The sequence below is a fragment of the Rhinatrema bivittatum genome, chromosome 2, assembly GCF_901001135.1.
Source record: "Rhinatrema bivittatum chromosome 2, aRhiBiv1.1, whole genome shotgun sequence".
Taxonomy (NCBI): Eukaryota; Metazoa; Chordata; class Amphibia; order Gymnophiona; family Rhinatrematidae; genus Rhinatrema; species Rhinatrema bivittatum.
The window spans coordinates 52862381-52888343 of record NC_042616.1 but is presented as its reverse complement, the minus strand read 5'-3'; the positions used below and the strand labels follow the sequence as shown (position 1 = coordinate 52888343).

General features: G+C 45.4%; 1 protein-coding gene and 1 non-coding gene across 3 annotated transcripts; both read right to left on the bottom strand.

Annotated features, from left to right (window-relative positions):
* Window positions 1–405: 405 nt before the first annotated feature.
* Window positions 406–24298, bottom strand: LOC115083961 (zinc finger protein 501-like). Of its 2 annotated transcripts, XR_003854430.1 has the most exons (5): window positions 24142–24298; window positions 22677–22897; window positions 20942–20974; window positions 19727–20077; window positions 6538–6552 (listed from the first exon to the last, which is right to left on the bottom strand). XR_003854430.1 is itself a non-coding variant. In XM_029588144.1 (2 exons), exons 1-2 carry the CDS (start codon window positions 9767–9769, stop codon window positions 5096–5098), a joined length of 1485 nt encoding a protein of 494 aa, XP_029444004.1. In that variant the 5' UTR covers window positions 9770–9971; the 3' UTR covers window positions 406–5095. The 2 variants fall into 2 exon arrangements, 1 of the variants encoding a protein (XP_029444004.1); XM_029588144.1 differs by lacking the exons at window positions 19727–20077; window positions 20942–20974; window positions 22677–22897; window positions 24142–24298 and adding an exon at window positions 9742–9971 and having other exon boundaries at window positions 406–6552.
* LOC115086376 lies at window positions 19754–19888 on the bottom strand. The gene has a single exon (XR_003855256.1). It is a non-coding gene; the product is annotated as a small nucleolar RNA SNORA50 (small nucleolar RNA).
* Window positions 24299–25963: the final 1665 nt, after the last annotated feature.

Here is a 25963-nt window from a genome sequence, read left to right as displayed (position 1 = left end):
AGTTATCTGGATAACTTTAGGACAGGTGTTTTTTTTTCACTGAATATCAACATCCACCAGCTGACATTTACCTCTGGAATACCTCCACCACTGTCCCTTTGCAGCCAGCTAAATTTTGGGCTGGTAATGAGTTACCCAGACAAAAATTTAGTCTGTCAGCGATGGAGGGGAATATTCAACTGTCCGGTTTTGTCTGACTCCATAGGTTGGTGGGACAAAGCCTGTGAACATCAGCTTCACAGTGACCAACACACAGGCATAGCAGGTTACATACAGACAGACTTCTGTATTTTGTTCATTCTTTATTTACAGGCTCACACCCCTACTGCTGTTTTCAAAACTGTGTCTTGGAACACGTATTCCAAAATTTCAATAAATAACAAGAAAAAAAACCAAAGTGCAATGTCTTGACTCCCATTTTTTTTTTTTTTTTTAGAAGTTCAGCCTCCTGCGTTGCTGGGAGGGAATCGGCATAGGCCAAGACACCTTTCAGAGCAGCTGCAATAGAAATCAGTCGTCACCGCCTACGAAAGGCGTCAGCTGCCTCCGGGACCAGTACAGCGGCTTGAGCTCTCCCCACCATCATTCTAATGAAGAAATCTCACCTGTGATATATCACCCTCGAAAGGAGAATTTCTGAATCAAATCCACAGTGCTAATACCTTCCTAAAGCCCAAGAAACAAATAGAAGACTCCACACACCGCTCGTCTGACCTTTCCTCCTGCCATGTAACATCAGCATCGTTTTCAATATAATGTTGTATTTTCAGACCTTTATATTTCTTCAGCTCTGTTCTTTTCTGTTCCTTTCTCCTGATCTTTTCTGTATTCTTTTATGTACATTTCATAGCTTCATATTTCTCTTTCCCATATTTATCCATTTTCCTGTTTTTAACATTTCTTCTCCCTTCTGATTTTCTATTTTTTCCTCTTGCCCATTCTATTCTCTCAGTCTTTTGTATTTTTCGGTCCTGATGGCCTTTTCTTCTCTTGCTGATCATTCTTGAGTCCCATTTCTGTTGTTTCTCTTTATCCAACCTTGTGGTATTTCGTCGACTCTTAACTTCTCCATCCTTCTCTCCCTCCTCATACACTGCGTTCCCTTTTTCCCTCCCACACATCCATTTCTTCCCTCCATCATCTTCTCCACCCATCCTCTCATCTGTCACCTTCTCTGCTCCCCGCCCGCCTTTCAGCCCTCACCTCCTCCCCTCAGCGGCCCTCCCACCTGTGCGGCAGTACTGGTCCCCATTTGTCCCCTCCTCCTATCCATTTGCTTCTGCTCTGAGCAAGAAGCGCACAGGTAGAGGGAGGAAGGTGACTGCAGGGTCAGGCAAGTCCAGGCATGCTTAGATTCCCGGCAAACCCTACTGCTGTTCCCAGCCTGTGGGCTTGGACAAAAACGAGAAGAGGGTTTTCAACTGGCCCCTGCCGCATCCCAGCCCCAGTCTTCCCACATCTGGCAGGAGTTTCCCCAGGAAGAGAGTCACCCAAAAGTGTGAGACTGCCATCTCATGCAGGAGACTTGACAGGTCTGGACAAAGCCAGAGCATCTTCAGCGATGGAGTAGAGAGCAAAACCGAGATCAAGTAAGGTCTACGGGATTGTGACAGATAAGGAAAATAGCAAATGAAAAGGGGCCTTGCAGTCTATCACAGTATTTCTATGTTCAGCCCAGTGGTTCCTAACCCAGCCAAGACATTCTAAATCTTTCTGCCACCTTTTCCCTGCTGCTGACTCCTCTGTAAATTAAGCATAGTTGCTTACCCGTAACAGGTGTTCTCCGTGGACAGCAACACAAACAGCCATACAAGTGGGCTTCATCATCCAACTGCACTGGAGTTTGGGCAGGACTTTCCATAGATGCTCAGAAGCTTCTAGAGTCTCGTTCTGAGCAAGCACTTACCTTTCCGCTCCACGTCACCGCGCACGAGCACGTCCGTTCTGATCCCAAGACGTACATCGTAGCTTTCCGGGGAGGCGGGAGGAATTGTTATGGCTGTTTGCATTGCTGTTCACGGAGAACACCTGTTAACGTGTAAGCAACTTTGCTTTCTCCATGGACAGGCATGCAATACAGTCACACAAGTGAGACTTCCTAGCTTGGGTTGCTTTTTCTTTTCAGCCACCCAAAAGACTTTGCAGAAAGCTTCACTCTTCTTTTAAGATTATTTGGAATACTGCTCTTCCGAAAGAAGCATTTGTATTTATGCATCTGCCAAGGCAGTAATGATTTATGAAAGTGTCCTTGCTTGTCCATGTTGTAGCTTGCAAAATATCCAATACTGATAAACTGTGCTGCTGAGGTAGCCATGGCCCTTAGATGATGTGGTGTTACTGGATGAGGCAGTGTAAGGTCTTTTGATCTGCAGCAGTATTGCGTACACTGGGTTAACCATCTTGATACGGTTTATCTGGTTATGCTCTGACCTTTTCTTTGTTCTGTATAAGATATGAATAGTTGATTGGGTTTCTGATAACTCTGCGTTCTTTGGGGTACTATAGTAGTGTTCCTTTACAGTCCAGTATGTGATAAGTTTTTGCTTCCTTGGTGTGTGTGGTTTTGGGAAGAATGATCTGATAGAGGTGAAATTCTGATACTACCCTGGGCATATAAACTTGGGATGAGTCCTTAGTAACACCCTGTTGCCATAAAAAAAAAAACAGTGAACAGTCTGAAAGTGACTAATGCTTGTAATTCGCTATTACTGTGATTAGGAACAAAACTTTCCATGTTACAAACCGCAATGGCGCATCTGCTAATGGTTCGGATGGGGACTTGGTTAGTTGTTTTAGAAGTCCCACGTTGGTGCTGGAAGATTTATATTGTTCAGACCCTTCGTGAATTTTTGCATTTCTAGATCTTGAGAAGTTGGTTTGAGTGGCGATCTATCATGGAATGCCGATTATAGGTGTGATTCTTTTGAAGTTTATTATGAGCCCTAACCTGTGAAGAGAGTGGTCAAACAAGGAAAATTTCAAAATGCATTCCCTACAAACAATAATCCCCCTGCTCCAAAGAAAAGACTGGTTAACGAGCATCGCTCTCAAGGACCCTTACACACATAGCCCAATAAGAGAAGATCATCAGGAATATCTCAGATTCACATTCCAACGACATCACTATCAATACAAAGTACTGCCCCCTTTGGGCTAACATCAGCTCCCAGGGTATTAAAAGTACTCGGGGTAGTACAGCAGCGTGTGTGAGAGAGAGAGAAATAATGGTATTCCCATATCTAGACAACTGGCTCATAGCTTCCACATTGAAGCAATCTATTCTCAGTTACAAAATCTTAATTCTTTCAACTTGAGGATTGGTCATAAGGCCCCTGTTTTATTTTGTTTTTTAATTAGAAAGTATTTTGAATAAAATCTAGTCCTTTGTTGAGATATCAGTACTTTTTTGATTGCGTTTGACTGGATTAATGTCCATATTTATTCTTGGAGTTTTAGCTGATTTTATTTGGTATGTTTCTTGTTTTTTGGTATATTTTAAAATATCCTTCTTGAATTATGCTTAAAACCCATTTGTACGTTGTTACCGTGTTCCAGTAAGTATAAATATTCTGGATTCTGCCTCCTGTTGGTAACTGGGAATCAGTTTGATCTATGATTATTGTCAAAAACTTGGTTGTGGCCTCTGTTGAGCTTATCTGGATTGCCCTCTACTTGGTGTTCTAGTTTGTTTGATCCTTTGTTGTTGAACATTTTGTTGTGGAGGATTCGGATAAGATTGTTACTGTCATCTGTAGTAATTATATGGTTGGTATTTTCTTCTGTAGCCTGAGGAGTAATAAGGCCTTCTGTATGGATAAGAACCCTGACGTCTGCTTTGATACTGAGCTGCTGTGGAAGATGTTGACAGGGACTCGAGTGCCATATTTTGGGGGGTTTTAATAGCTTCCACTTTGTTTGCAAACAGATTTTCTCCTTTGCAGGGCACATCTGCTAATTTTTCATGCACATCCTCGTGTACATTAGAAGCTCTTAACCAAGCCAGTCTCCTAGTGGCTATGGCTGTTGCTGATGTCCTGGAGGCTACATCAAAGGCATTTTGCACCGCTCAGGTCACATGTTTAGTGCAATCTTCTGCATCTTTAAGCAATTGATTGAATTCTTGTTTCTTGTCCTCTGGAACACAGAAGTTGTATTCCTTTACATTTTGAATAGTATTCTAGAGGACTTAGACAATGTGTATCTGGTGAGCCTCTATTATATAGGTTGAAGAGGATTGCTTGAAATACTTTTACCTATTTGTATCTACATTTTTCACATCTTTGCCCGGTGGAGCACTTGAATATAATTGATTTCTTTTCTTTCTTTATGGTGGATTCCATTTATAATGACTCATGGGCAGTTGTACCTTGGTGTGGCCTCTTCATTGCTTAATGTATTTTATTGCTAGAAAATCCTTCCTTCTTTCCTGAGTGGCTTTAGCCAAATCCAGATAGATCCTGACTAAGTCGCCTAGAAAACTGAAATTCATTCAGTTTTGAATACGATTTCTCTAGTGACTTATGATCACTATGATTTTTAATTTTTCGGTCGAAGATTTCAAATTTTAACTCACGGTAAACTCTCGCCCTTGGAGACAGATTTCCACAAGGCTTACAGTTTGCGGAATCATGATGAAGTCCCAGGCATCGCAGACAGAATAGGTACGAGTCTCTGCTTGCCATCTTTCTCTGGCATTTTTGGCAAAAGTCTGAAGTGGATTTCCCCTTTTTTAGACATGCTGAAATGCAAGTTCCTTCACCCATCTGGTCGCATTAGCAGACAAGTAAAAACTGACGTTCGCAGTGACTGTTGAGCAAGAAGATGCGCGCGTACTCAGAACAAGACTCTGGAAGCTTCTGAGCATATATGGAGAGTCTTGCCCGAACTCAGCTCCATCTGATGACATCACCCACTTGTGTGGCTGTATTGCATGCATGTCCACGGAGAACATGCTGGTAAAGGAACAGTTGCATGAAAGTGATCCATCTGGTGAGCAAGTCTGTGTTTTGTTTTTTTTTTAGTCTGTTTGACTGTTAAAGCATCTTGCCTGGGTTCAGGTTGCCAAGCCAGGTTTGTCTGGGCACCTGCTGCAACCTCAGCCTTGACCCAGGGACTCTCCTGCATGGATTTTCTGGTGTTTCACGAGGCGGTACTTGCTGCTGAAGCTCTCCTCACATTCGGGACAGGTAAAAGGCAGCCCGCGAGCGTGGATCCTCAGGTGCTTGGCGAGGCTCCCTTTCTGCCTGAAGCTCTTCCTGCATTCTCCGCAGCTGAATGGTCTCTCGCCTGTGTGAATCCTGTGGTGCTGGAGCAGCAGAGACTCCAGGTCAAAGCTCTTCTTGCAGATGATGCAGATGAACGGTTTCTTCTCCCTGTGGACGCGCAGGTGCCTGGCAAAATGTGCCTTCTTGCGAAAGCTCTGCTCGCAGTGCCTGCACTCGTAGGGGACCCCTGTGTGGACTCGCTGGTGCTCCAGGAGACCAGACTTCTGAGTGTAGCTCTTTTCACACTCACTGCACCGAAACGGCTTCTCGCCTCGGTGCGTGCGCCGGTGAACGAGGAGGGCCGACCTGGACAGGAACCGCTTCTCACATTCAGGACACGGGAACGGCCTCTCTCCGGTGTGGATCTTGCAGTGGTTGATCAGCGACGACTTGTAGGTGAAGCACTTCCCGCACTCCCAGCACTCGTAGGGCTTCTCGCCGGTGTGGGTCCTCTGGTGGTTGACCAGCTCGGAGACGCGAACGAAGGTTTTCTCGCACTCGCTGCACTTGTGGGGTCTTTCTGGCCTGTGGGCTCTCCGGTGGCCCATAGCGTTATCAACAAGCCCTTCCTCGCAATCATCATCTTTGTGGAGCCTCTCTCTCGTGTGCTTCCTTTGGTGGGCAACGAGTTCGGAGCTGGTGATATAGCTTTTCTTACATTCCGGGCACTGGTAAGGCCTCTCCCCCGTGTGGATTCTTAGGTGATAAATCAGGCCCGTCATTTGGCTATATCTCCGGTCACACTCCGAACATTTGTACGGTTTCTCTCCTGTGTGGACTCGCTGGTGTATTGCAAGCTGCGGCCTGTGTCGGAAGCATTTCCCGCATTCCGCGCAGGGGTACGGCCTCTCCCCCGTGTGAATTTTCTGGTGCCGCACGAGGTGCTGGCGGTGCATGAAATCCTTCCCGCACACGGGGCACGCAAAGGGCCTCTCTCCCGTGTGGATTCGGAGGTGCGCCTGGAGGTTGAGCTTCCGAGTGAAGCTCTTCCCACATTCCCGGCACGGGAAGGGCTTCTCCGGCTCATGGATTTCCTGGTGGTATATCAGGTCGTACTGGAAGGCGAAACCGTCCCCGCATTCCTCGCAGGCAAACGGCTTCCCCGGCGTCTCTTCCCAGGGTTTTTCACGCCCGGTGGCGTCTCCCACCTCCGGGGTCGGACAGCACCGGCCTGCGCGTTTTCCTCCCTCACCGGGACTTTGCGAAGCCTCTGGAGCAGCTTCTTGCTCTTCCGGTTGCAGAGGACATCCCTCGTCGCGCTTCTCTCCACCATTCACGGCCCGATCACCTGCTCAATATAAAAAAAAATAAAAAATCCACGTATTATTCCACAAGCTGCTAATGTGCAACAGTTTTATTCACTTATCAGGCACCAGCAGCGTGCCCAGCATTGGTCTCATTAACAATTACAAACATGTTGCTTGTCGCTTCAGGTATTTTTGGAACATCGCTGTGTTGTCAGGATACAGCTGTGTATACGTTAAGATCATACCCCAATTTTTACTGTTAAAGCACATGGGGATAAGGGTACCCTGACACCCCCCCCCCCCCCCCCGGTTTGCCACGATTCTAAAGGAACTGCCGCAGGATTTGCCTTTCGCTGCAGACTCACGACATGCATTGCCCTCCCGCCACTCCTTGGCTATGACTCCATCCTTTCCCGTGCTGCTTCCCTACCCGCCACGCTGCTGCTGCCGCCGCCGCCACTGCTGTCTCCTCTCTCCTAAACACTGCAGTGCTGGCCTGCTGAAAAGGTCGCAATAAGGACCCGGTGCAGGTGACGGTAGGGAAGCAGAAACAGGAGCAGCCAGAAGGGAAGAGACCCACAGGAGAATTAGGAAGAGAAGAACCTGTGGTAGGAGAGGAAGGGCTGAGACGCCAGAGGAGTAGGAGCCTGACGTGTTGCTCTGGGGAGGAAGATTTGGGAGCAAAGACCGGGGGCATCTCCTAAATCACCTCCCTACCCCTGTAGGCGAGGTTACAGTCGGGGCTGTCACTGGACAAAACGGGGCCCAGGCCAAGGGTTGCTTTCAGCACTCTTTTTTTTTTCCCTTTTTTTGAGCTCACCGGCTCTCATCAAGACTCACAGACTGATAAGGATAAGGCCGTGGCCCCTCACGCCTACCAGCTTGCTTTCCCAGGGAAGTCTTCCTGCTTGTGCGCCCCCCCCCCCCCTAGCGGCGGCCCCTGGTTACGGTATCCCCTGCAATTATTCTCCTCTTTTCCTTATTGTTCACTTCACACAGAAGGAGTTTCATGTTCTCTCAGAACATCCTTTGATTGTCATTTCAGTGTTAGTTAAAACCCGCTTCCTTTGGGGGGTTTTCTCCCCTGGAGATAAAGGTGGGAGGTGAGGGGGCACCTTTGCCGTCAGGCAGGAGAAGAAGAGAGACACCTTCTGGATGGGATAGGTTAGAGCAGGGGTGGGCAATTCCAGTCCTCGAGGGCCACAAACCTGTCGAGGTTTTAGGATATCCTAATGAATATGCATGACATAGATTTGCATACAACTGAGGCAGAGTGCATGCAAATCTCTCTCATGCATATTCATTAGGGATATCCTGAAAACCAGACTGGTTTGTGGCCCTCGAGGACCGGAACCGCCCACCCCTGGATTAGAGGGAGAGGCAAGAGAAGAGGACAAGAAAAAAAACACAAAAGCGACAAGAAAAACACATATATGTATGCAGGAGACACCTTTCAGGCTGTCTTGCCAGGTCCGTCAGTACTAATTTGGAGCCTTAATATAAGTAATCTCTGGTTGTTTTTTTTTAATGCTACCTCGGGGCTCCTCTGATTATAGGCTGAAGCTTGGGTGCAGACTCCTGGGTTTTCTCGGGCAGAGGGAGAGATCCTTATGACAGGCTGGGGGAAAAGGCTGCCGTGTCAGTCCACTTGAAGGCACAGAAATAAAAATGATTTCTTTACAGCCCCTAGTAGATAACTGTGCACGGACACTCCACAGACGAACTGTGGGAGAAACAGACACCTAGTGGGGAAAAATGGGACAAATGTATTTGAGCGAAGTCCCTTAAAGTGCTCCCTTACTACAGGAATGCGCAGTCAGTATCTCCTGGCTCTTGTTATATTAGATCAAACTAAGGCCAAAGCAAAATGTGAAAAACCAAAGACTTTGAAGATTTTATGTCCTTTACTGGGGGATGGGTGGGGGGGGGGGGGGAGGATTCTGTGTTGTGAGAAAGCCCCAGATTCCCCGCCACTCTCACCTCAGACTGTAAACTCTTCACGACAAGGAGCTCCCTGTTGTTTAAATTTTCCTTTGTGTGTTTCTTGTTAGAGGAGTGCCCAGGCTGTCCTCCCTCTAGTAAAAACGCCTGCAGGCTTTCTAAGTGCCGGGCAGGGAGTGGCACACACTCTCTTCTTCTCAAGGCCGATGCTGGGTTAAGGAAGCACCACACTCCCAGGTCCTCCTCCCCATGAAATGGAATATGATGGTAGATAAGGACCATCCAGTCTGCTTCACTTTGTAGTGTCATAGACTCCACTTGGCCTCTGGCTTTCCTGTTACTTCTCCACAACTAAGGATAGTCTGTTGTTATCCCAGACTTCCTTGAATTCTGTTCCTCTTTTTGCCTCCACCACCTACCCTGGGTGGCCATTCCATGCACCAACCAGCTGATAGTACTCCTGCCTCCAAGCCCTCTTCTTGCTCAAGACCTTCCATTCCAGTGAAAAAGATTTGCTCCTTGTGCATTATTTATATCTTTGAGGCAGTTGAAGGAAAGGCCTTTGCTGGAGAGGTCAGCACCCCGGATGAGAGTGGTCATTGGCACTTCCACCCCCATGGGCTGACTGGGCCACTACTGGCCAGCCCAGAGAGAGTTTGCAGTGGGGGAGGGCTACAGGTGGAGGCCAGCGGTGCAGGACTCACCCAACCTTACTCTGCCACCTGCACCTCTTCAGCTTGCTACCCTGGGCAGGTGTCTGTCTTATTCACCCTTAGCGATGGACCTATCTAAAGGTTTCTATCGCATCCTCTCCTCTCCGCTATACATATTTTTAGGTCCATAAATCAAATCTTATAGGGTTTTTGGTACAAGCCATACATCTTGGTAACTTCTCTCTAGACCTCCACCCTGTCACTATTCTTTCAGGGTTCGGCTGCTAGGGTGGCACACATGGCAGCCCCCAGCCATCATTTATATCCAGAGATCATCACAGCATGGCCGGACTCTCTGAACCAGGGCTGGGCATCCTCACAGAAATCCATTCATCATGGAGAGAGGAGATCGTGGCAGCATCTGAGAGAATGATAGGGGGGGAGGGGGATGGCTGGGAAATTATTGAAATGCATTAGCGAGAGGGAAGGGAGGTTTGAAAAGGAGAAGGAAGAAAAATAGCATTTGACTTCTTTTACTTTAAAATGACCAGTTTTGCTCCCGTAAGAGAACTAGTGTATATAGGGCACTAAACTGCAGGCTTCCCCACGGGCTGTGACAGAAAGGCTGTGCCTTACCCGAGCAGACAGCGCCCCCTGCAGGCATCCTCCAGCCTCTCCCCTCTCTCTTTATGGATCGCGTTCTCCTGCTGCAGATAATTCGGTTTTCCTCACTGCAGGCAGTCGAGGTGAGGGCTGAGCCGGTTCCCTGGAGCTGATACAGCCTAACAGTTTCTTCCGATTGCGTGCAGGAAATATACAGTGCAACCTCCAAGCTCCCGTGCCCGTTGCCTAAAGAAAGATTTTCTGATTTGTTGCCTGGTCCTGCCTCCCTCTGTCTATCTAATGAATGAGAGGGATTCTGGGTACAGGGGCGGGAAATGGGAATGGGGAGGGGAGGGGATTGGGTGCAGAAGTAACTATCTCACCCTTTATTCCTCTATATGAAGGGCTACAGGGAATCAGTCTGAACTGTGCTGCTTTCAGGGTTAAATCTCACCCGCTTTCTGTGAATCAGTGCCGGGACTCCCCAAATCTGTTCTGGACCCGGTTGGTCACCACCTACACTAAATCGAGTTTTCACAGTTCTATATGCATGAGATTAAAACGTGCATGCATTAGAGAGCCTGCAAATGTAAATTGTTCTTATGCCTATTCATGTCCTGAAATCCTACATAAGAACATGACATACTGGGGCAGACCAAGGGACCATCAAGCCCAGCATGCTGTTTCCAACAGTGGCCAATCCAGGCCATAAGAACCTGGCAAGTACCCAAAAACTAAGTCTATTTCATATTACCGTTGCTAGTAATAGCAGTGGCTGTTGTCTAAGTCAACTTAATTGACACTGGCTATCAGGAAGGGCCATCAGGACAAGGCTGGGATGTCCTGGATTAGTGGGAGCTGCTGACCTGGCACTTGTCCAGTTTTTTCCTTTCTTGTCCTAGGGAATCTAAAACTACAGCTCCCATCAGCACCTGGGGCTAGTATTACATTACTTGCATATCTTTTACGATTTGCCTCCTTGCCTTCCTAGTTTCCAAGCTGTAATTGAACAATTTGTCTCTGACTTTTATAAATATTATTAACCTGCTTATTTAGACGTTTGCTGTTCCTTAGTTATTTATTTATTTATTTATTTTAAGTTTTTCTATACCGGCATTCGCGATGGGTATCGCATCATGTCGGTTTACAATTAACAAGTGAAGAGGTAACAAGAGGTCATAAATAACAATAAATAACAAAAATTAAAAAAGGTAGTAGTAATAGTAACAATATACAAGTGAAAGTTAAGGGTTGCAGTTACAATAAAACAGGGTAGTAATAACTTGGAACAGAGAAAAGAAGCTGGGGTTTTTAACTAGATACATATGATACATATATGCATATCAATGCATTTGAGGTAATAACGAATTACCCTAATGCTGTGGAGTTCACAGTTACTGTTCCATGTAAAGGCAATGCCTAAAAGTTTTTAGTTATCTGTAAACCGATACGATGTGCAAACGGTTGTCGGTATATAAAAGTTTCTAAATAAATAAATTACAGTTGTTCTTGCTTTACACTGGGATTTGCACCCATAACTTGATGTTTATGGTTGATAATGGTTCCCTGGGCACCAGCTGTGCCATAAGTACATCTAGACACTCTAGCAGGGGTGCCAAGAGAGACAGCACAGGCTCCGGCACTGGCATGGGGACCGGTGCCGACAGCGGCTCGATAGCCCTCAGGTCTCAGAGCACCGCCTGCTGAACCCTGTGGTCCAACTCCTCCTGAAAATCTGCTGTAGTTAAAATGGATGGAGGAGGAAGAAGAGGAGGCATCACCAGAGCTTCCTTGGAGCCCCCGAGGCGGCTAGATGCCCATCACCGCAACCAGTGGGGAAAGCCTTGGACTCCCGGGTCTGATAAAGGATGGTGCCTCTTCCCTATGGGGTCGCTTCGGTGGCAGCACGGCAGCCGCCGATGCTGCACCGGTCCCAGAGCCGTGTGTCGACGGCTACTGGTGATGATGCTTGCAGGACTTCCCTCGGTGCATGGCCCTGTCTTTCCCCAGAGCCGTGGAAGATGAAGATCCTGACGTCCTTGAGTGTGACGACATCGGAGACAGCCTATCACCAGCTCCTCTCTCACGAGAGGGACCTGCCGGAGGGGTAAAGAGGGACGGCGTATCTAACGGTCTAGGTGTCGACACCCCCGATGCTGGAGTAGATGGATCACACTTTCTGGCAAAAAAGTTTTCCATCTTATCCAGCCGGGCACGAAGGCCTTTTGGGGGTCATTTGGTCACACAGTTGGCACCCTCGGACGTTGTGTGAACCCCCAGGCAGAGGATACAGACCTCAAGCGGATCAGTAATCAACATGATCCGCGGGCACTGGGGGTATCGGCGAAAACCGGGCGATGCCATGAAAAATAGCCGCTGAGCAGTCAATGACTGTCAGTCACTGAGAGGCAATTCGCCAGGAATCGACCCCATGAAGGGAAAATTTAAACACCTACCGCACGCCGGATGGTACTGACCGAAGAAGAGGGACCCGGCGCCGAGAACATCGAAAATGACCAGGAAAATACTTTGAAAAGGATGAGCTAAAAGCAGAGCTCCGCTACCGCAAGCCAACTACTTCGCGGAAAAGAAGAGACTGAAGAGAGACCCTGTGTGGATGCATGGATAGTGGCAAGCTGGGCATACTCAGTGTGCCAAAGTTCTAGAAACTTTGAAAAAAGTGTTCTCTGCCAGGCATGTCACCCATCTGTGAGGACTAACATCCTGCTTGTGCTAGGAGAACCTTACTAGTCACACAGGCACGGAGCGTCCATCACATAAGACCACACCATCATTCTATCTTGCACACATGGCATTCTCTCACAGTGTTCATGATAAAACACTCACACAGGTTCAAACCAGCCAATCACAGTGACAGACCAACTTAAAGCTATTCACCCCTCAATTTAATGCTAATAAAAATTAAAGGAATACTCCCTATTTGATTTTATTATTCAAACCAGCAGGACTGACAGCAGGGATTTGCAATTCCCATCCTCGAGGGTTGCAAACCTATCTGGTTTTCAGGATATCCCTAATGAATATGCATAAGAGATTTTCATGCATTCTTCCTCAGTTGTATGCAAATCTATTTCATGCATATTCATTAGGGATATCCTGAAAACCCGATTAGATGAAAGCTATGATAGCGCAAAAGACTATTCCTATCTGTGGGTTTGGTATACAACAGTGGCTCCCTACCCTGTCCTGGTGACCCCCAAGCCAGTCGGGCTTTCAGGATATTTACAATGAATATGCATGAGAGAAAATGTGCATGCACTGCCTCCATAACATGCACATTTTCTCTCGTGCATATTCATTGCGGATAGCCTGAAAACCCGACTGGCTTGGGGGTCACCAGGACAGGGTAGGGAACCACTGGTATACAAAGACCTTGTAAAACACCTATCCCCCACACTGACCCACATATCCAAAGAAGAGACTTGCCTGTCCATTATGTATGTAAATGTTAAATTTGGATAACTACTATTTAGCATATTTTATTTTATTTATTTGGATGTTTTTTTATACTGAAGTTTGGTGTCAGCCTTCACTCCGGTTTACAATTATAACAACGATTTACATTGAAAACATCAGAGAACCAATTAATGTTAGGTAACAAAGGAGGTTGCTAGATAACATTGCTAACAGAAGAACATTGAGTAACATTGAGGTTGATTGATAAATAATATATAAATAATAATAAATAATAATCATTAACATTGAATGACATTGAAGGTTGAGTGATAAGTTAGGTAGTATTTTATGGGCAGTTTAGTTATAGGCGATAGTTATCAAATAGGTTTTCCCGGATAGGTTTAGGAATACATTGAGGGTGATATACATGTGGTGGGTTACTGGTTACAATGAGGATGGAATGTTAAAATGGTAGGGTTGATGTGTAGTGATAGTTATTAGGTGGCTGGTTGTCTAGCGGGACTTATTGTCTTTAAGGGGGTATTGTCATCTTGATTGGTTTATCCTATCTCATCCTTGTAGGCTTGTTTGAAAAGCCATGTTTTTAGTAGCTTTTTTAATATTTTTGTGTTGCTTTTTAGTCTTAAGACTGTCAGGTAGGGTGTTCCAAAGATGTAGTCCAGCTATTGAGAATGCTCTTTTTCTTACAGTGGTAAGTTTGGCGGTTGTGACTGATGGGTATGAAATATGGCATATGAAAGAATAATCTAAAATGTCACTTCCAAATGGAAGAATTGGTTGAATGATGCTTTCAAATAATTTTAATGGTGGTTTTATTGGGTGGTGGAAACTGGCCCAGGGATTTCTTTATTACAGAGAGGACCATGACTTCTTGTAGTGTTTTTCCTAGCCTGTTTAAAGGCAGGGGGCTCTGCTGGGTTGCTGTGATGTGTGGATTTAAATATCATTTTGGATTCTCCCCCTCTATACTTGCCCCCCGCCATCACTTCCTCAAATAATTCTGTCTAGAGAATCCACTTTGCTGCTGTTGCTTGAGTGGGGGATGGGGGAGGGCAGGCATTGGGAAACTGCTGATGCTACCATTTTTTCTGTAAACATGATAGAAAACCCCTTGGATAATGGGTACGATGTAAATTAAATTAACATAGTGCTGACAGTATCTCAGCAGTGACAAACAGCAGATTCATAGAAAACTCCTTTAAATGCGCTTTATTTTAGGGGGGGGGGCGGGTGTCATTATTTATTTCCTGTCTGATATGTTTATCTTGAAAATATTTTGCAAATAAATAAATATTATTTGGGGGTTTCATCAGGGGGAGAGGGCACTTTGATCTTGTGTATTCCTTGAGATGCCTAAAACACATATGATAGCTGTCACTGAGACCTCCACGGCTCAGACGGCTGTGATTATGACCCGGCTACGCTCCCAAAATTTATGAATTGCCCCACAATCCCAGAGGCAATGTAATAGGGGAGCATTATTACCTTGACACTGTGCGGATTCTATTATCCCCGACTTGAATGCAAGAGAGGGAGATTGTAAAACGGAACAGTTGTGTAGATGGGCAGACTAGATAGGCCATGTGCTCCTGTTCTGCTGTCAGGTTTCTACGTAATTCCTCTTCTCAAGTCACTGAATTGGCTTTATCTGCTTCCGCATACAATTCAAGCACCTCTTATTCACCTCAAAGTGCATTCACGCTGCAGCTCCTCATCTCTCTTCACTTCTCTCTCCTTACAGCTTTCCCAATCAGGCAAGTCGCTCTTAATCTGTGGCCCTCTCTCCCACCACCAATTCCTGACTCTGTACTTTCCACCTTGCTGCACTATATGCCTGGAATAGACTCCCCGAGTCAATCCGTCCTGCTTCTTCTCTGGCCAAATTCAAATCCAGTCTAACAGTACTGGAGGCTGCTTTTGACACCTAACAACTTCTCTACGATAAATACAGATTCCATTGATGCTCGTTTTGACAAGTAGATAGTAAGCTCTGTTATGTATATGGGTATAGTGCTGTGCATGTCTTATAGTGCTTCATAAATAATAATGGAAAAGACAGACTGAAGGTACACAAAATAAAGTGGATTAAAGTAGGAAAGATGACACTGGGGAGTTGGGCAAGAATGGGGTTAGAGTTTGAAAGAGAAAACATGAACTGCTTCCTTCTCCACTCAAAGAATGATGGGTAGCGAACTGCAGCAAAGGGGTAGTGGACAGTTCATATGTTATAATTCAGGTAGAAGTCCCTGCCCCAAAGAGCTTACAATCTAAGTAGGTACCTAAAGCAATGGATGATAAAGGGACATGCCCAAAGTCACAAGCAGCAGTAGGAAAAGCAGGATTTGAACCACTAAGACACACCTCCCGTTCATTGGTGTGTATTTGGCGGGATCTAGGATATAATGGGGTGAATTTTAAGAGTTGCTCATGTTAAAAAGCATCTATATGAGTATATGGGTTGAGCGCAACATGCGTCTACGAGTAACAGAACGCATGAAAAAAGGGGTGGATTTGGGGCTGGGCTGTTACCAGCATTTATGCATGTAAATCCCAATTTTAAAATCTGCAAATGCAGCATGTATCAAGCAGCCACCTGTGCATAGTTACTTGTTTTTAAGTCTGAATAAAACGTGTTATAGCCAAAAAGTGACTGGAGGAGGGGTCTGGGTAAACTGGGGGGGGGCATGCAGGCTGAAAGGCCAGAAGGGGCTTGATGACCTAGAGCAGGGCTTCCCAAACCTGTCCTGGGGACCCCACAGCTAGTTGGGCTCTCAGGATATCCACAATGAATATGCATGAGGTAAATTTGCATATACTGAGTCTCCATGGTATGCAAGTGTATCTCATGCATATTCATTGTGGATATCCTGAAAACCCGACTGGCTGTGGGGGTCCCCAGGACAGGTTTGGGAAGCCCTGACCTAGAGATAGACTGGGCAAACTGGTTATTTCCTTCACGCACCGGTTTTAAAAAGTACTCACTTGCGCATATAAAAGCCAAATCCTGAGGACTCGCTAATATTTCCTCACATAACTGCTTAAAATTGCAAGCATGCCTAGGCACAATAGGCTTATTTTAAATAAGTGTAACATGGCAGGAGGGAATACCGTGAAGTAGCTGACACCCATGTGGCAGGCAGAGCAAGAGTGGTCCAGACAAGGCCAGAGTCTTGTCCAAGGTCAGCCATCGAAGACCAAAGCCAAGGCAAGAGGCACTGGGCGGTGGTACTGAGCTTCCTTATATACTAGAGCAGTGACAGGGAAAAGGCCAGCACAGTTTTGGAGAAGAACACCCACTGGCCTGGAGCTGGGGGGCACTGAGCCACCACTGGATCACCAGTGTACCTTTTAAAGGGGGGGGGGGGGGGCGCACACTAGATTACCAGGGAATGCTTTGTGTATATATGGGCTGGGGGGTGTTCAAGTGGGTGGGCATCACCATAGGATACAAATAGGAATTTAAAAAAAAAAATATTTTTTTTAATCATTGGTGCCACCTCTATAGGCATTGGGTGGGGGTCTTCTCCCACTTCCAGGAAGAGGGGATGCTTTGTTAGGCCACACGGCTGCTAGAAAATGGCAACACCATGTAAAGTGGGATGCTATCATGCATTTTTTGCCTTTTCCCACAATATATTTTCTGAGTTTTTTTTAGAAGAAAAAAATAGTTAAAACCACCCCCCTATTTCTCCCTTCCCACCGTAAAATATCACAGCAATGGAAGGTGAAGTGACTCCAAAAGCAATGCAACACTGATTTTTAAAATGAGATCCAGGGCTAAACTGCCAAATTACAGCCCTGTGAGCCCATCACTGCCAGGCAAACCAGTAGGAGCCATTCTTAAAAACAAAGTCACTGGCCCTATCTAGCAGACACAGCTTTAGCAAAGGGAAGTCTGGGCTTGCCTCTCTTTTAGAATATTTTGAAGATTATACACTTGTAGGTAAAGGTGGGCCAGTTGCTTTAGTGTAGCTGGATTTCCAGAGGCATCTAATCAAAGCGCCCATGAGAGACTCCTCAGGAAATTTCAAAATCAGAGGCTAGGAGGCAGTGTTCTATTATGGACTAGTAAATAGTTAAACGGCTGCAAACAAGGGGCAGGACTACATGATCAGTTTTTCCAAATGGAGGAAGGTCATTAGCAGCACACCACAGCGCTCAGTACTAGGACCCGTGCTGTTTAACACATCCATCAATGAGCTGGAAACGAGACATGCAAGATAATCAAATTTGTAGACAACACAATTATTCAAAGCTGTTAAAACAGCAGTGGATTGCAAGCAACCACAGCAGGATCCCATGAGAGACTAGAAGACCGGGCACGTGAATGACAGATTGAAATTTTAGATGGAAAATTAATCCCAACTACGGTATACAATGCTGGCCCCTGCAGTGGGAGGCACCTCCCAGCCAAAGGACCTTGGAGTCCGTGTGGACAACACCGTGAAAGCGGAGCTTGGGGTGGAGCAGTGGCTCAGAAAACAAACAGTATCAGGCCGGTGGAGCGCACTGTTAACCCGCGATTGACGCGCTAGCTTCACATCTTATTCAGTAAGGGGTAATAGCGCATCAAAAACACACATCCAGCCCGGCCCCCCCCCCCCCCCACCTAATAGCACCCACAACATGCAAATGCATGTTGATGGCCGTATTAGCTATTCCCACACGATTCAGAAAGCAAAATGTGCAACCAAGCTGCACATTTTACTTTCAGAAGTTAGCATCTACCCAAAAGGTAGGCATTAATTTCTCAGGGGCTGGGAAAGTGCACAGCAAAGCAGTAAGAAACTGCTTTTCTGTGCACCCTCCCACTTAATACCATGGTGATATTAAGTCAGTGGTCCCGAAAGTTTACTAGAACAGGTGCAGAGGAGGGTAAGGAAAATGATAAAGGGGACAGAACTCCTCTCTCTCCTACGATGGGAGGCTAGGCAGGGTAGAGGTCTTCAGGTTGGAAAAGAGGCTGCTGCGAGGGGACATGCTATATAAAGGCATGAGACGTGTGGAATAGGTAACTAAAAGATAGTTATTTAGCCTGTCACCTAATACCAAAACAAGGGGACACTCCCTGAAACCAGTAAATTCAAAACAAATCCAACTTTATTCACTCAGCACCTTATCAAGCTGTAGAATCTGTTTAAGTACATACTAGAGAAAAATTGGGGGTGTAGATTGTGATGTGCATCCAGATTTGTTTTTTTTACATTAACCAATTAAATTACACCTTTATTTTTAAGCACCAATGAGAATATTGTTGCAACACTAAGGAGGAACCATAGAGGACAGAAATTTTTAATTTATCATGAACTCTTGACTCAACATCAACTCCAGGGCTAGAGTTAAGTTTGCCATGTTAAAAAGTGTGTTGGGCACCTGGCTATTTTCTGCAGGGGGGGGGGGGGAAGTAGTTAATAGCCTCATCTACAGGACATTCACATAAGCACCATCAGATCAGCTATACAGTTATTCAGGCACACCGTTTAGATGAGCTTATCTCTTTACTGGCTTGAGTACTAGTCTGGCACATCCAAACACACCTCTTCCAACTGCACATAAACCTCCAACAAGGATGAAGTGTCAAAGCGTGGCCTACAAGGCAAGAAAGGAATAGCAGCCCGAAGCATCAAGTCATTCTTTTCAGCTAACTGAGCAGCCAAAAAGATCCACTGCTTCCTATACAAATATTGACTGCATCAGATGAGCAGAGGCTCTATCCCAATAGTTTGTTGGGACAGAATAAAAACTTGATTTACATCCCCTCCACACCATGATTACACCTCTCCAAAGCACTCTTCTCCCTACCCACTCCTTCTAGGGATTGTTTAAAAGTAGTGCTGCATACCATTCACTGTTTGTGAAGTTAAGAGTACAAAAATCAAATTGCCAGACTGTTAAAGTAAAAATAATCCTCCATTGGCAAAAGCAGCATTGTGCACTAGAGCTTAATGCTGTTTACTTACTGTAGGGAAGATAAAACAGATCTGTCCTGTATAATTTTTTTTTCACATTAAGTCAGATTGCAAGTTTTGCACCTCCACAATCTGCTGGAGACAAATACTGAGGGACTGCAGGTGGCACCTTAGCGTGAGCAACAGTGTCCATAAAACTGTCTCCACCTGCTGGAGGAGAAGCAAGAAGCAGGAGTCTTGACTGACCTGGGTATGTTCAGGGAAAAATTATTTTGTTACAGAATGAGGAAGCTTTCACCTTCCAGCACTGCTTTTAACTTAAGACCACCCATGGTACTTTCTACTAGAAAGTAAAGCTATGCTTAAGCAGTAGTTTTCAAAGGAGTTACATGAATGTAACATACAAACATAGCAATGTTCAGAGAGCCATTTCCACAAACTATACTTGCACATTTAAAATGCAGGTTTGAGCATGTAAATGCTTTTGAAAATTATACCCCTGATGTGCAAACCAATGCAACCTTAAATAGACAGGGCATGATTTAATTAACTGATGTAATGTCATTGTGTTGACTTTACATTTAAAGTACTCCTCATAGTATAGGATTAGTTTATGCAATAGTCACTACATTAATCCTTAACTGGAATTTCTTTAACATCTTACAACGTACCCTACAGGTTGTTTGCAGGAGAATATCACATGTAACTTGTTTTTAAAAGAACAGCTAAGTTTGACTTAGAAGTTCCAGTTATAAACAAGCTGATACTCTTGCACTGGTGCTTGGCCACTAAAGTCATGGACTAGACAGTTCAGAGGTTCAAAGCCAGTGCTCATAAAACACAAGAATCTCACACAAGGCAAAAACCATTTAAAACCACAACTTCTCCCGTTTATTTAGGTCACCACCAGAAGCATAGCTGTTTCAATACTAAAAACAATCGTATTCCTTTCTTTCCAAAGCTGGAATCCCACGTGTCTCACTGCTCCAATGTGAACTTGCTCTGACACTGTAGCTCAGACTCTGAAAATGAAGAGGATAGTGTCACTTCAATATTGTCTTTCATCCACTTGAAACCATGGAGAGCCACCTGCAGATCAGCTTTACAAGTTTCACTAGTGCTTTTCAGAAACTATTATCTACACTGTTCCAGGTTTATAAGGCTCACTTATTTTCGTTTGATATGGCACCTGTTCCTCCTAGAAGAGGCACAAGGTGGTTACGAGGATGTGAACTGCAGTACATGTGGTAGGGGACAAAACCCTAAGTGGGAACTGAACAATGCAAAAAACTAGATAGGTAGCAACACTGCACACTGTCACAGGATAGGGAGGAGAGCTAGCAATAAGATTAGCAGAAATCCCTGCCAGCCTCACTGCTATGTTTTGCAAGAGTTAAGTGCTTGACACAGGAACACTGGCAAGTCAATGCAGATCTTTTTTTCTGAAGTTCAGCCTGCTAAAGAGTACTAGGACTTGGGCAGCAGGTGTAGTCAGCCTCAGCTTCTCACCACTTCTCTACCAGAATCAGAAAGGAAATACACAAAGTTACAAGACAGTGGGGCAGTTGAGTTGACCGACACTACCTTTCATTAAGAGATTCTGATCCAAACCACCCTTTTACATTTTTAAAGTTATCAGCTAAATCATTGAAATTTATTCTTACCCTAAAATATATATGCATTAGGAGAGGAAAGGTATGCAATGTTTTCCAATACAAGTTTAGCAGTGGAAGCTTGATTTTTAAACTTCATTTTGGAAAAGTGCCAGAGAACTTGCCCTACCAAGAACAGTTTACTGCTCTCAAAACTAGTGCATACAAGTAGACATTTTCTAGTTTTAAAGCCTCTTATTGGTAAAGAATTAAAAAAAAAAGCCACAAACTTACCAAATGGAGTTCTATTAGAAACCACTTTTCTTTCTGCATATTGGGGGGGTAAGAAGAAAAAAAAAAAGAGGTTATATGCTGCAGTAAAGAATGTTCAAAATTTAACAGGACATGCTGTCCTGGCGAGCCAATCAGATTCTGGAGTGACTTCATCAGCTTCAGAAGTCTAACGCACAAAGAATCATCATAATGTGGCAATGCCAAGACCTCTTCCATGCAGAGTTAAGCACAGGTTTTGTATCTGTAGCAGTGTAAAATCCCAGCACAAAAAAAAAAGGGGGTGGACATGTTAGTGACATCAAGACACCAACTGAAAGCATGACAACTAAAATCGGATACTCGAGCTTTTTCTAATCTGCATTAGCAATGTGTTAAATGTCAAATTCAAGATCCAATGCAAGAGTGTTATCAGCACCATTTGTGCATATATAAAAAGGCAGCTCAACACCAAGAAAAATGTTAAAGAGTTATGTTGCACACAAATGCTAGCGATGCAGCTCATTAAGAGTACCCATGGATCACGCTGATCAAGTCCTGGGGCAGGAGTGAAGGAAAATGATTCAACCCAAGCAGCACCGTCATCCTCCACTGCCTCAGGTACAGATTTAGAGTAAGCCCTCTGGGAATGAGAAGATACTGCTGTACCTGAATGTAACTCACCTCAACTACAAATGAAAAGCCAGAGCTAAAAAAAAAATGGCACCCCCCTTTTCCCCCTTCACAGGGGGTCTCAGATTAGCTAGCACCACTTTGAATGGCACCAGCAGTGCAGGAGCAATCCAGTACAGAGGCTTTGTACTTTCCTTTATCTCCAAAGTAGGGACACTTTTTTTTTGGGGGGGGGGAAGGGGAAGAACCTCTCAACCATTATGGAAAGCCAGTGCGAACACTACCTTACACACAGGCCGATACAGTACAGTGTGCTCCAACAGAGCACACTGTTAACCTGCCCTTAGACACTAAGTCGGAGGGGTGCTTTTCTGTGCACCCTCCGACTTAATATCATGGCGATATTAAGTCAGGTACCAAAGGGTAAAAAAAAGTAAAAAAAAAATTTAAAATGGGCCCGTGGCTGCTGGGCTGAAAACCGGATGCTCAATTTTGCCGGCGTCCGGTTTCCGAGCCCGTGGCTGTCAGCGGGCTCAAGAACCGGACGCCGGGAAAATTGAGCATCTGTCAAACCCGCTACTCTGGGTCGAGGCAGCTAGGAACGTGCTAGTGTCCCTAGTGCTTCCTTTTGCCCGTTTTTACCACACCACCTAATTTAAATACAGAATTGCACGCACAGTTGAGTGGCCTGTGCGCACGCCAGGAGAGCGGGCGTTCATCCGCTCTCCCGCAGACTTTACTGAATTGGCCCGTAAGTGTGCCTGCCAGACAGGGCCAGCTGTTCCCACATAATCAAGTCTGAAACTTGAGATTTAATACAAAACACCATTAAAAAAACAGTCAGGCTTGCAGTGTGACAGTGGTTGAAGTTGTTAACTCCAGATTAGATTTCAGTTCACCATTTATAATGTCTATTCTGACCCCACTTACTAGTCAACTGCATCAGACCAGGGTAAAGCAAAGAGGCATTACATAAAATGCTGTAGATCAGAAGCAATTTATTTGAACTCCTAGCACAACAGACACATGATAGTCTCAGGATTCAGTATCTTTTTGTAGTTGCTCTACAAAAAAAACCCACACAGCTGTGCAATCCACCATGGTAAAATACTGCAGCAGATCTTACCAGGATGGCTCAAGACCGACAAATAGTGGGCGGGACACATTCCCTAGGTGCTTGGGTCCACTGCACTAAGGGACCAGACCACAGGACAAGAACCAGTACTCATTCTCTGTCCCACATAAAGAGTCACATAGCTGAAGGCTGCAGCAGTCCTGCCACAATTCTCCTCATGCCTCCCTCTCCAGCTCATTCTCCAGAGGCCAAGCCCATCAGGGCTGCCAGATCTGAAATATAAAGACATGGTACCCTCAATCATTGTTTAACAAAATATAATCACAGATACAGAAAAGTGTGCTTTACTAACAGTTGAGACAGAAAAATAAGACAAGTCTAGGACTACAAAGCAATTTTTAAAGCGTGCTTTTAATGAAAGGGTTTTGATTAATACTGTTCGTTTGTGCAGATGGGAGTCCTGGTTCAATGGGAAACTGGTGCAGCCACAAACCTGGCCTTGCTCCTGTCCTTCAACTCAAGTCTTAAAATTTAAACACACCAAAGTTTCTTTTTTTTTTCCATAAGACACACTTAAGATGCCATAGTTATACACGTTTGTTACTTTTTCAGAGTTGTGAATTCTTTGCTCTCCCTTTTCCTCCTGTTTCTGGTCCCACCTTCTTGGAAAACGAGTCTTCCCCTCCTTAAGCCTTCATCTCTCCCTCCAGCTTTGAAGATTGTTAGGACAGAGTGCTAAACTCTATGGCTCCTGGAACTAGCAACACCGATTTCTGGCATAGGATTAAGGCGGTGTCACAAAGAGCAGCATTAGGATGACAGCAGTGCTTTCTTCAAGAGAACCACGTCTGCAAAACTGCGAAGAAACCATCGACTTCTGTTTGCTTGCTTAGGGCCTGCTTTACTAAGGCTTTTCTCCCTCTCTGTGTCTATGGGAATGGGAAAAATGCATTGTAAGAAGCCCTTACTCTGATCTATTTTTATTCAAAAGATTTCTATGTGGTGCTCATAGCACCTCCCTTAACACTGCTACACTTATTTTTGTTTGCTTTATATTTTTACTTTGTTATCTCAAAGCGAATTACGTTCAGGTATTGTAGGTACCTGAATTTAAAGAAAAACCACGATATTGCCTACTTGGTAGAATCCTCTTCTTTTCGTCCCTTAACCCACAAGTTAGACTAATGACAGCGTTAACTTTCGTTTCTGTATATTAATAACGCAGTCCGCGTCTGCCCGAGCCCTTCCTACATGTTGCTGAAAATACTGGCCTAATCCCGATTTAGTTCATAAACCAATTCGAGCTACCTTTGTTTTCACTGCTTTCATTTGGTTTCATTGCCTATGATGTCGGGCCTCCAAGCCTTTTATTACAATATTATTTTGCTAATTTCCAGCAATTCGTGCAGCTCCCTTAAGTTTAACTGCACTCTAAAATAATAGTTATAAAAAAAAAAAAAAAGCAACCCTTAAATTCAAACATTAAAGCCATAGGTATGCCCAGTGCTGTACTGACCTGACCAAGGGAGCCAACCCGAAAGACTAGGTGATCCCCGCTGCCGTGCGGCCATGCTGCCTGACCCACGCGCTCACACGCACCACCCCAGGAAACGCAGGACAAAGAGAGCCGCCCTCCGGCGCCCAGGCTTTTAAGCGCCTACAGGGGTGGGAGGCTGTAGTCCCGCCCACAAAAAAGCCGATTGGCCCGCTGAGAGCCGCGAGAAACGCCCCCTCCCCCCCCCTTCCAAGGGAGCCGCAGGGCCTGTCGGGAGTACGCGAGGTTGTTCTTCTTTAATCTTTTCCTTTCGCCATTTTGTTCAGGAACCCGGTAAAGATAGAAAAATACATTTAACGACGGGCAGGGTTCAAAAGGATCCCACGAAACCATTTGCGCAGCTGCTGCTGCCCGCGCGATCCCTGCTGCTTCCGTTCTGCAGGCTGTTGGCAGGAGACTTCCTTCCCTGCCCCATTCTTTTCTTTCAGCCAAGTCAGCAGACAGGGAACCCCCCCTTTTTTTTTTTAATGAATAAAATGACATCCGATAATTCAAATTTTTAAAAAAAATAACAAAAAATATTTCAAAACAACAGGCACATCAAATAAAATCCAATAGTTACAACAAATAGGAGTAAGAACCCCCCCCCCCCCCAAGCTCTCCAGACCTGAGAACTTTTACATTTCCGGTCACCCTGAGATTGTCATGGATTAGTGGGTGAGAGGGAAGGTGCACTCTTTCAGGCAGATCTAATAAAGCCGTGGGGAAAACGGGCGTTCAGTGTTGAGTGTTTCCTAACGCCGCTCAGCCACCTCTCCTGGGCGCGCAATTAAATATAAGTGGGGGGGGGGTCGCGCTGCCAAGGAGGCGCTAGGGACAAATGTGCACTCCTAGCACCTCCTCGGCAGCGGGCGCCCAGGAGAGGTGGCTGCCAGCACCAGCACCTTCTGAAATGTTTAAAAAAACCTTTTGGTTCCTCCGATTTAATATTGCCACAATATTAAGTTGGAGGAAAAGCAGTATGTTCTGCTTTTCTGTACACTTTTTTGGGCTGCTCAGAAATTAACGCCTACTCTGGGCAGGTGTTAATTTCTGAGTGTAAAAATGTGAGTCGGGTGCATTTTCTTTTTTTTTGAACTGGGGAGAATAGCTAATAGCCTCATCAGCATGTATTTGCAAGTAATAAGCGTTATTAGTTTCGCGAGGAGGTTGGACACTCGTTTTGGATGCGCTAATGCCCTTATGGAATAAGGGGTGGTGGACGCACGTCCAAAATCCGCATCCAACCGAGGGCCAAACAGTGCGCTTGGCTGAGAGCACTGTATTGGATTGGCCTGTATATCTTCTCGCTCATATACACAAACTCCCAAACAAACAGATATTCCTTCTCTCTCACACATGTTCACTCTCATGCACATTCCCTATTTCTCATACACACAAACACACAGGCTCTCTCACACTCACTGACTCTCCCTCCCTCACACACACTGAATCGCTCCCACTCCCCCTCATACACACACACAGGCTCTCTCACACTCACTGTCTCTCTCTTTCCCTCCCTCATACACACACACACAGGCTCTCTCTCCTTCTCTCACATTCACACACTCTCTCCCTCATACACACACACAGGCTCTCACACACTCACTGGTTCTCCCTCCTTCACACACATACACTGGCTCTCATACACTGAGTGGCTCTCTCTCTCACGCACACACACGCAGGCTCTCTTCCCCCCCCCCCCCCCCCAATGGTCTCATACTCCAGGGCTCTGTTTCAGCATGCCAGCAGCCTCGCTTGGCCTCTTCTTCTTGCTATGGATGGGAAGAAAGATGCTGAAGGC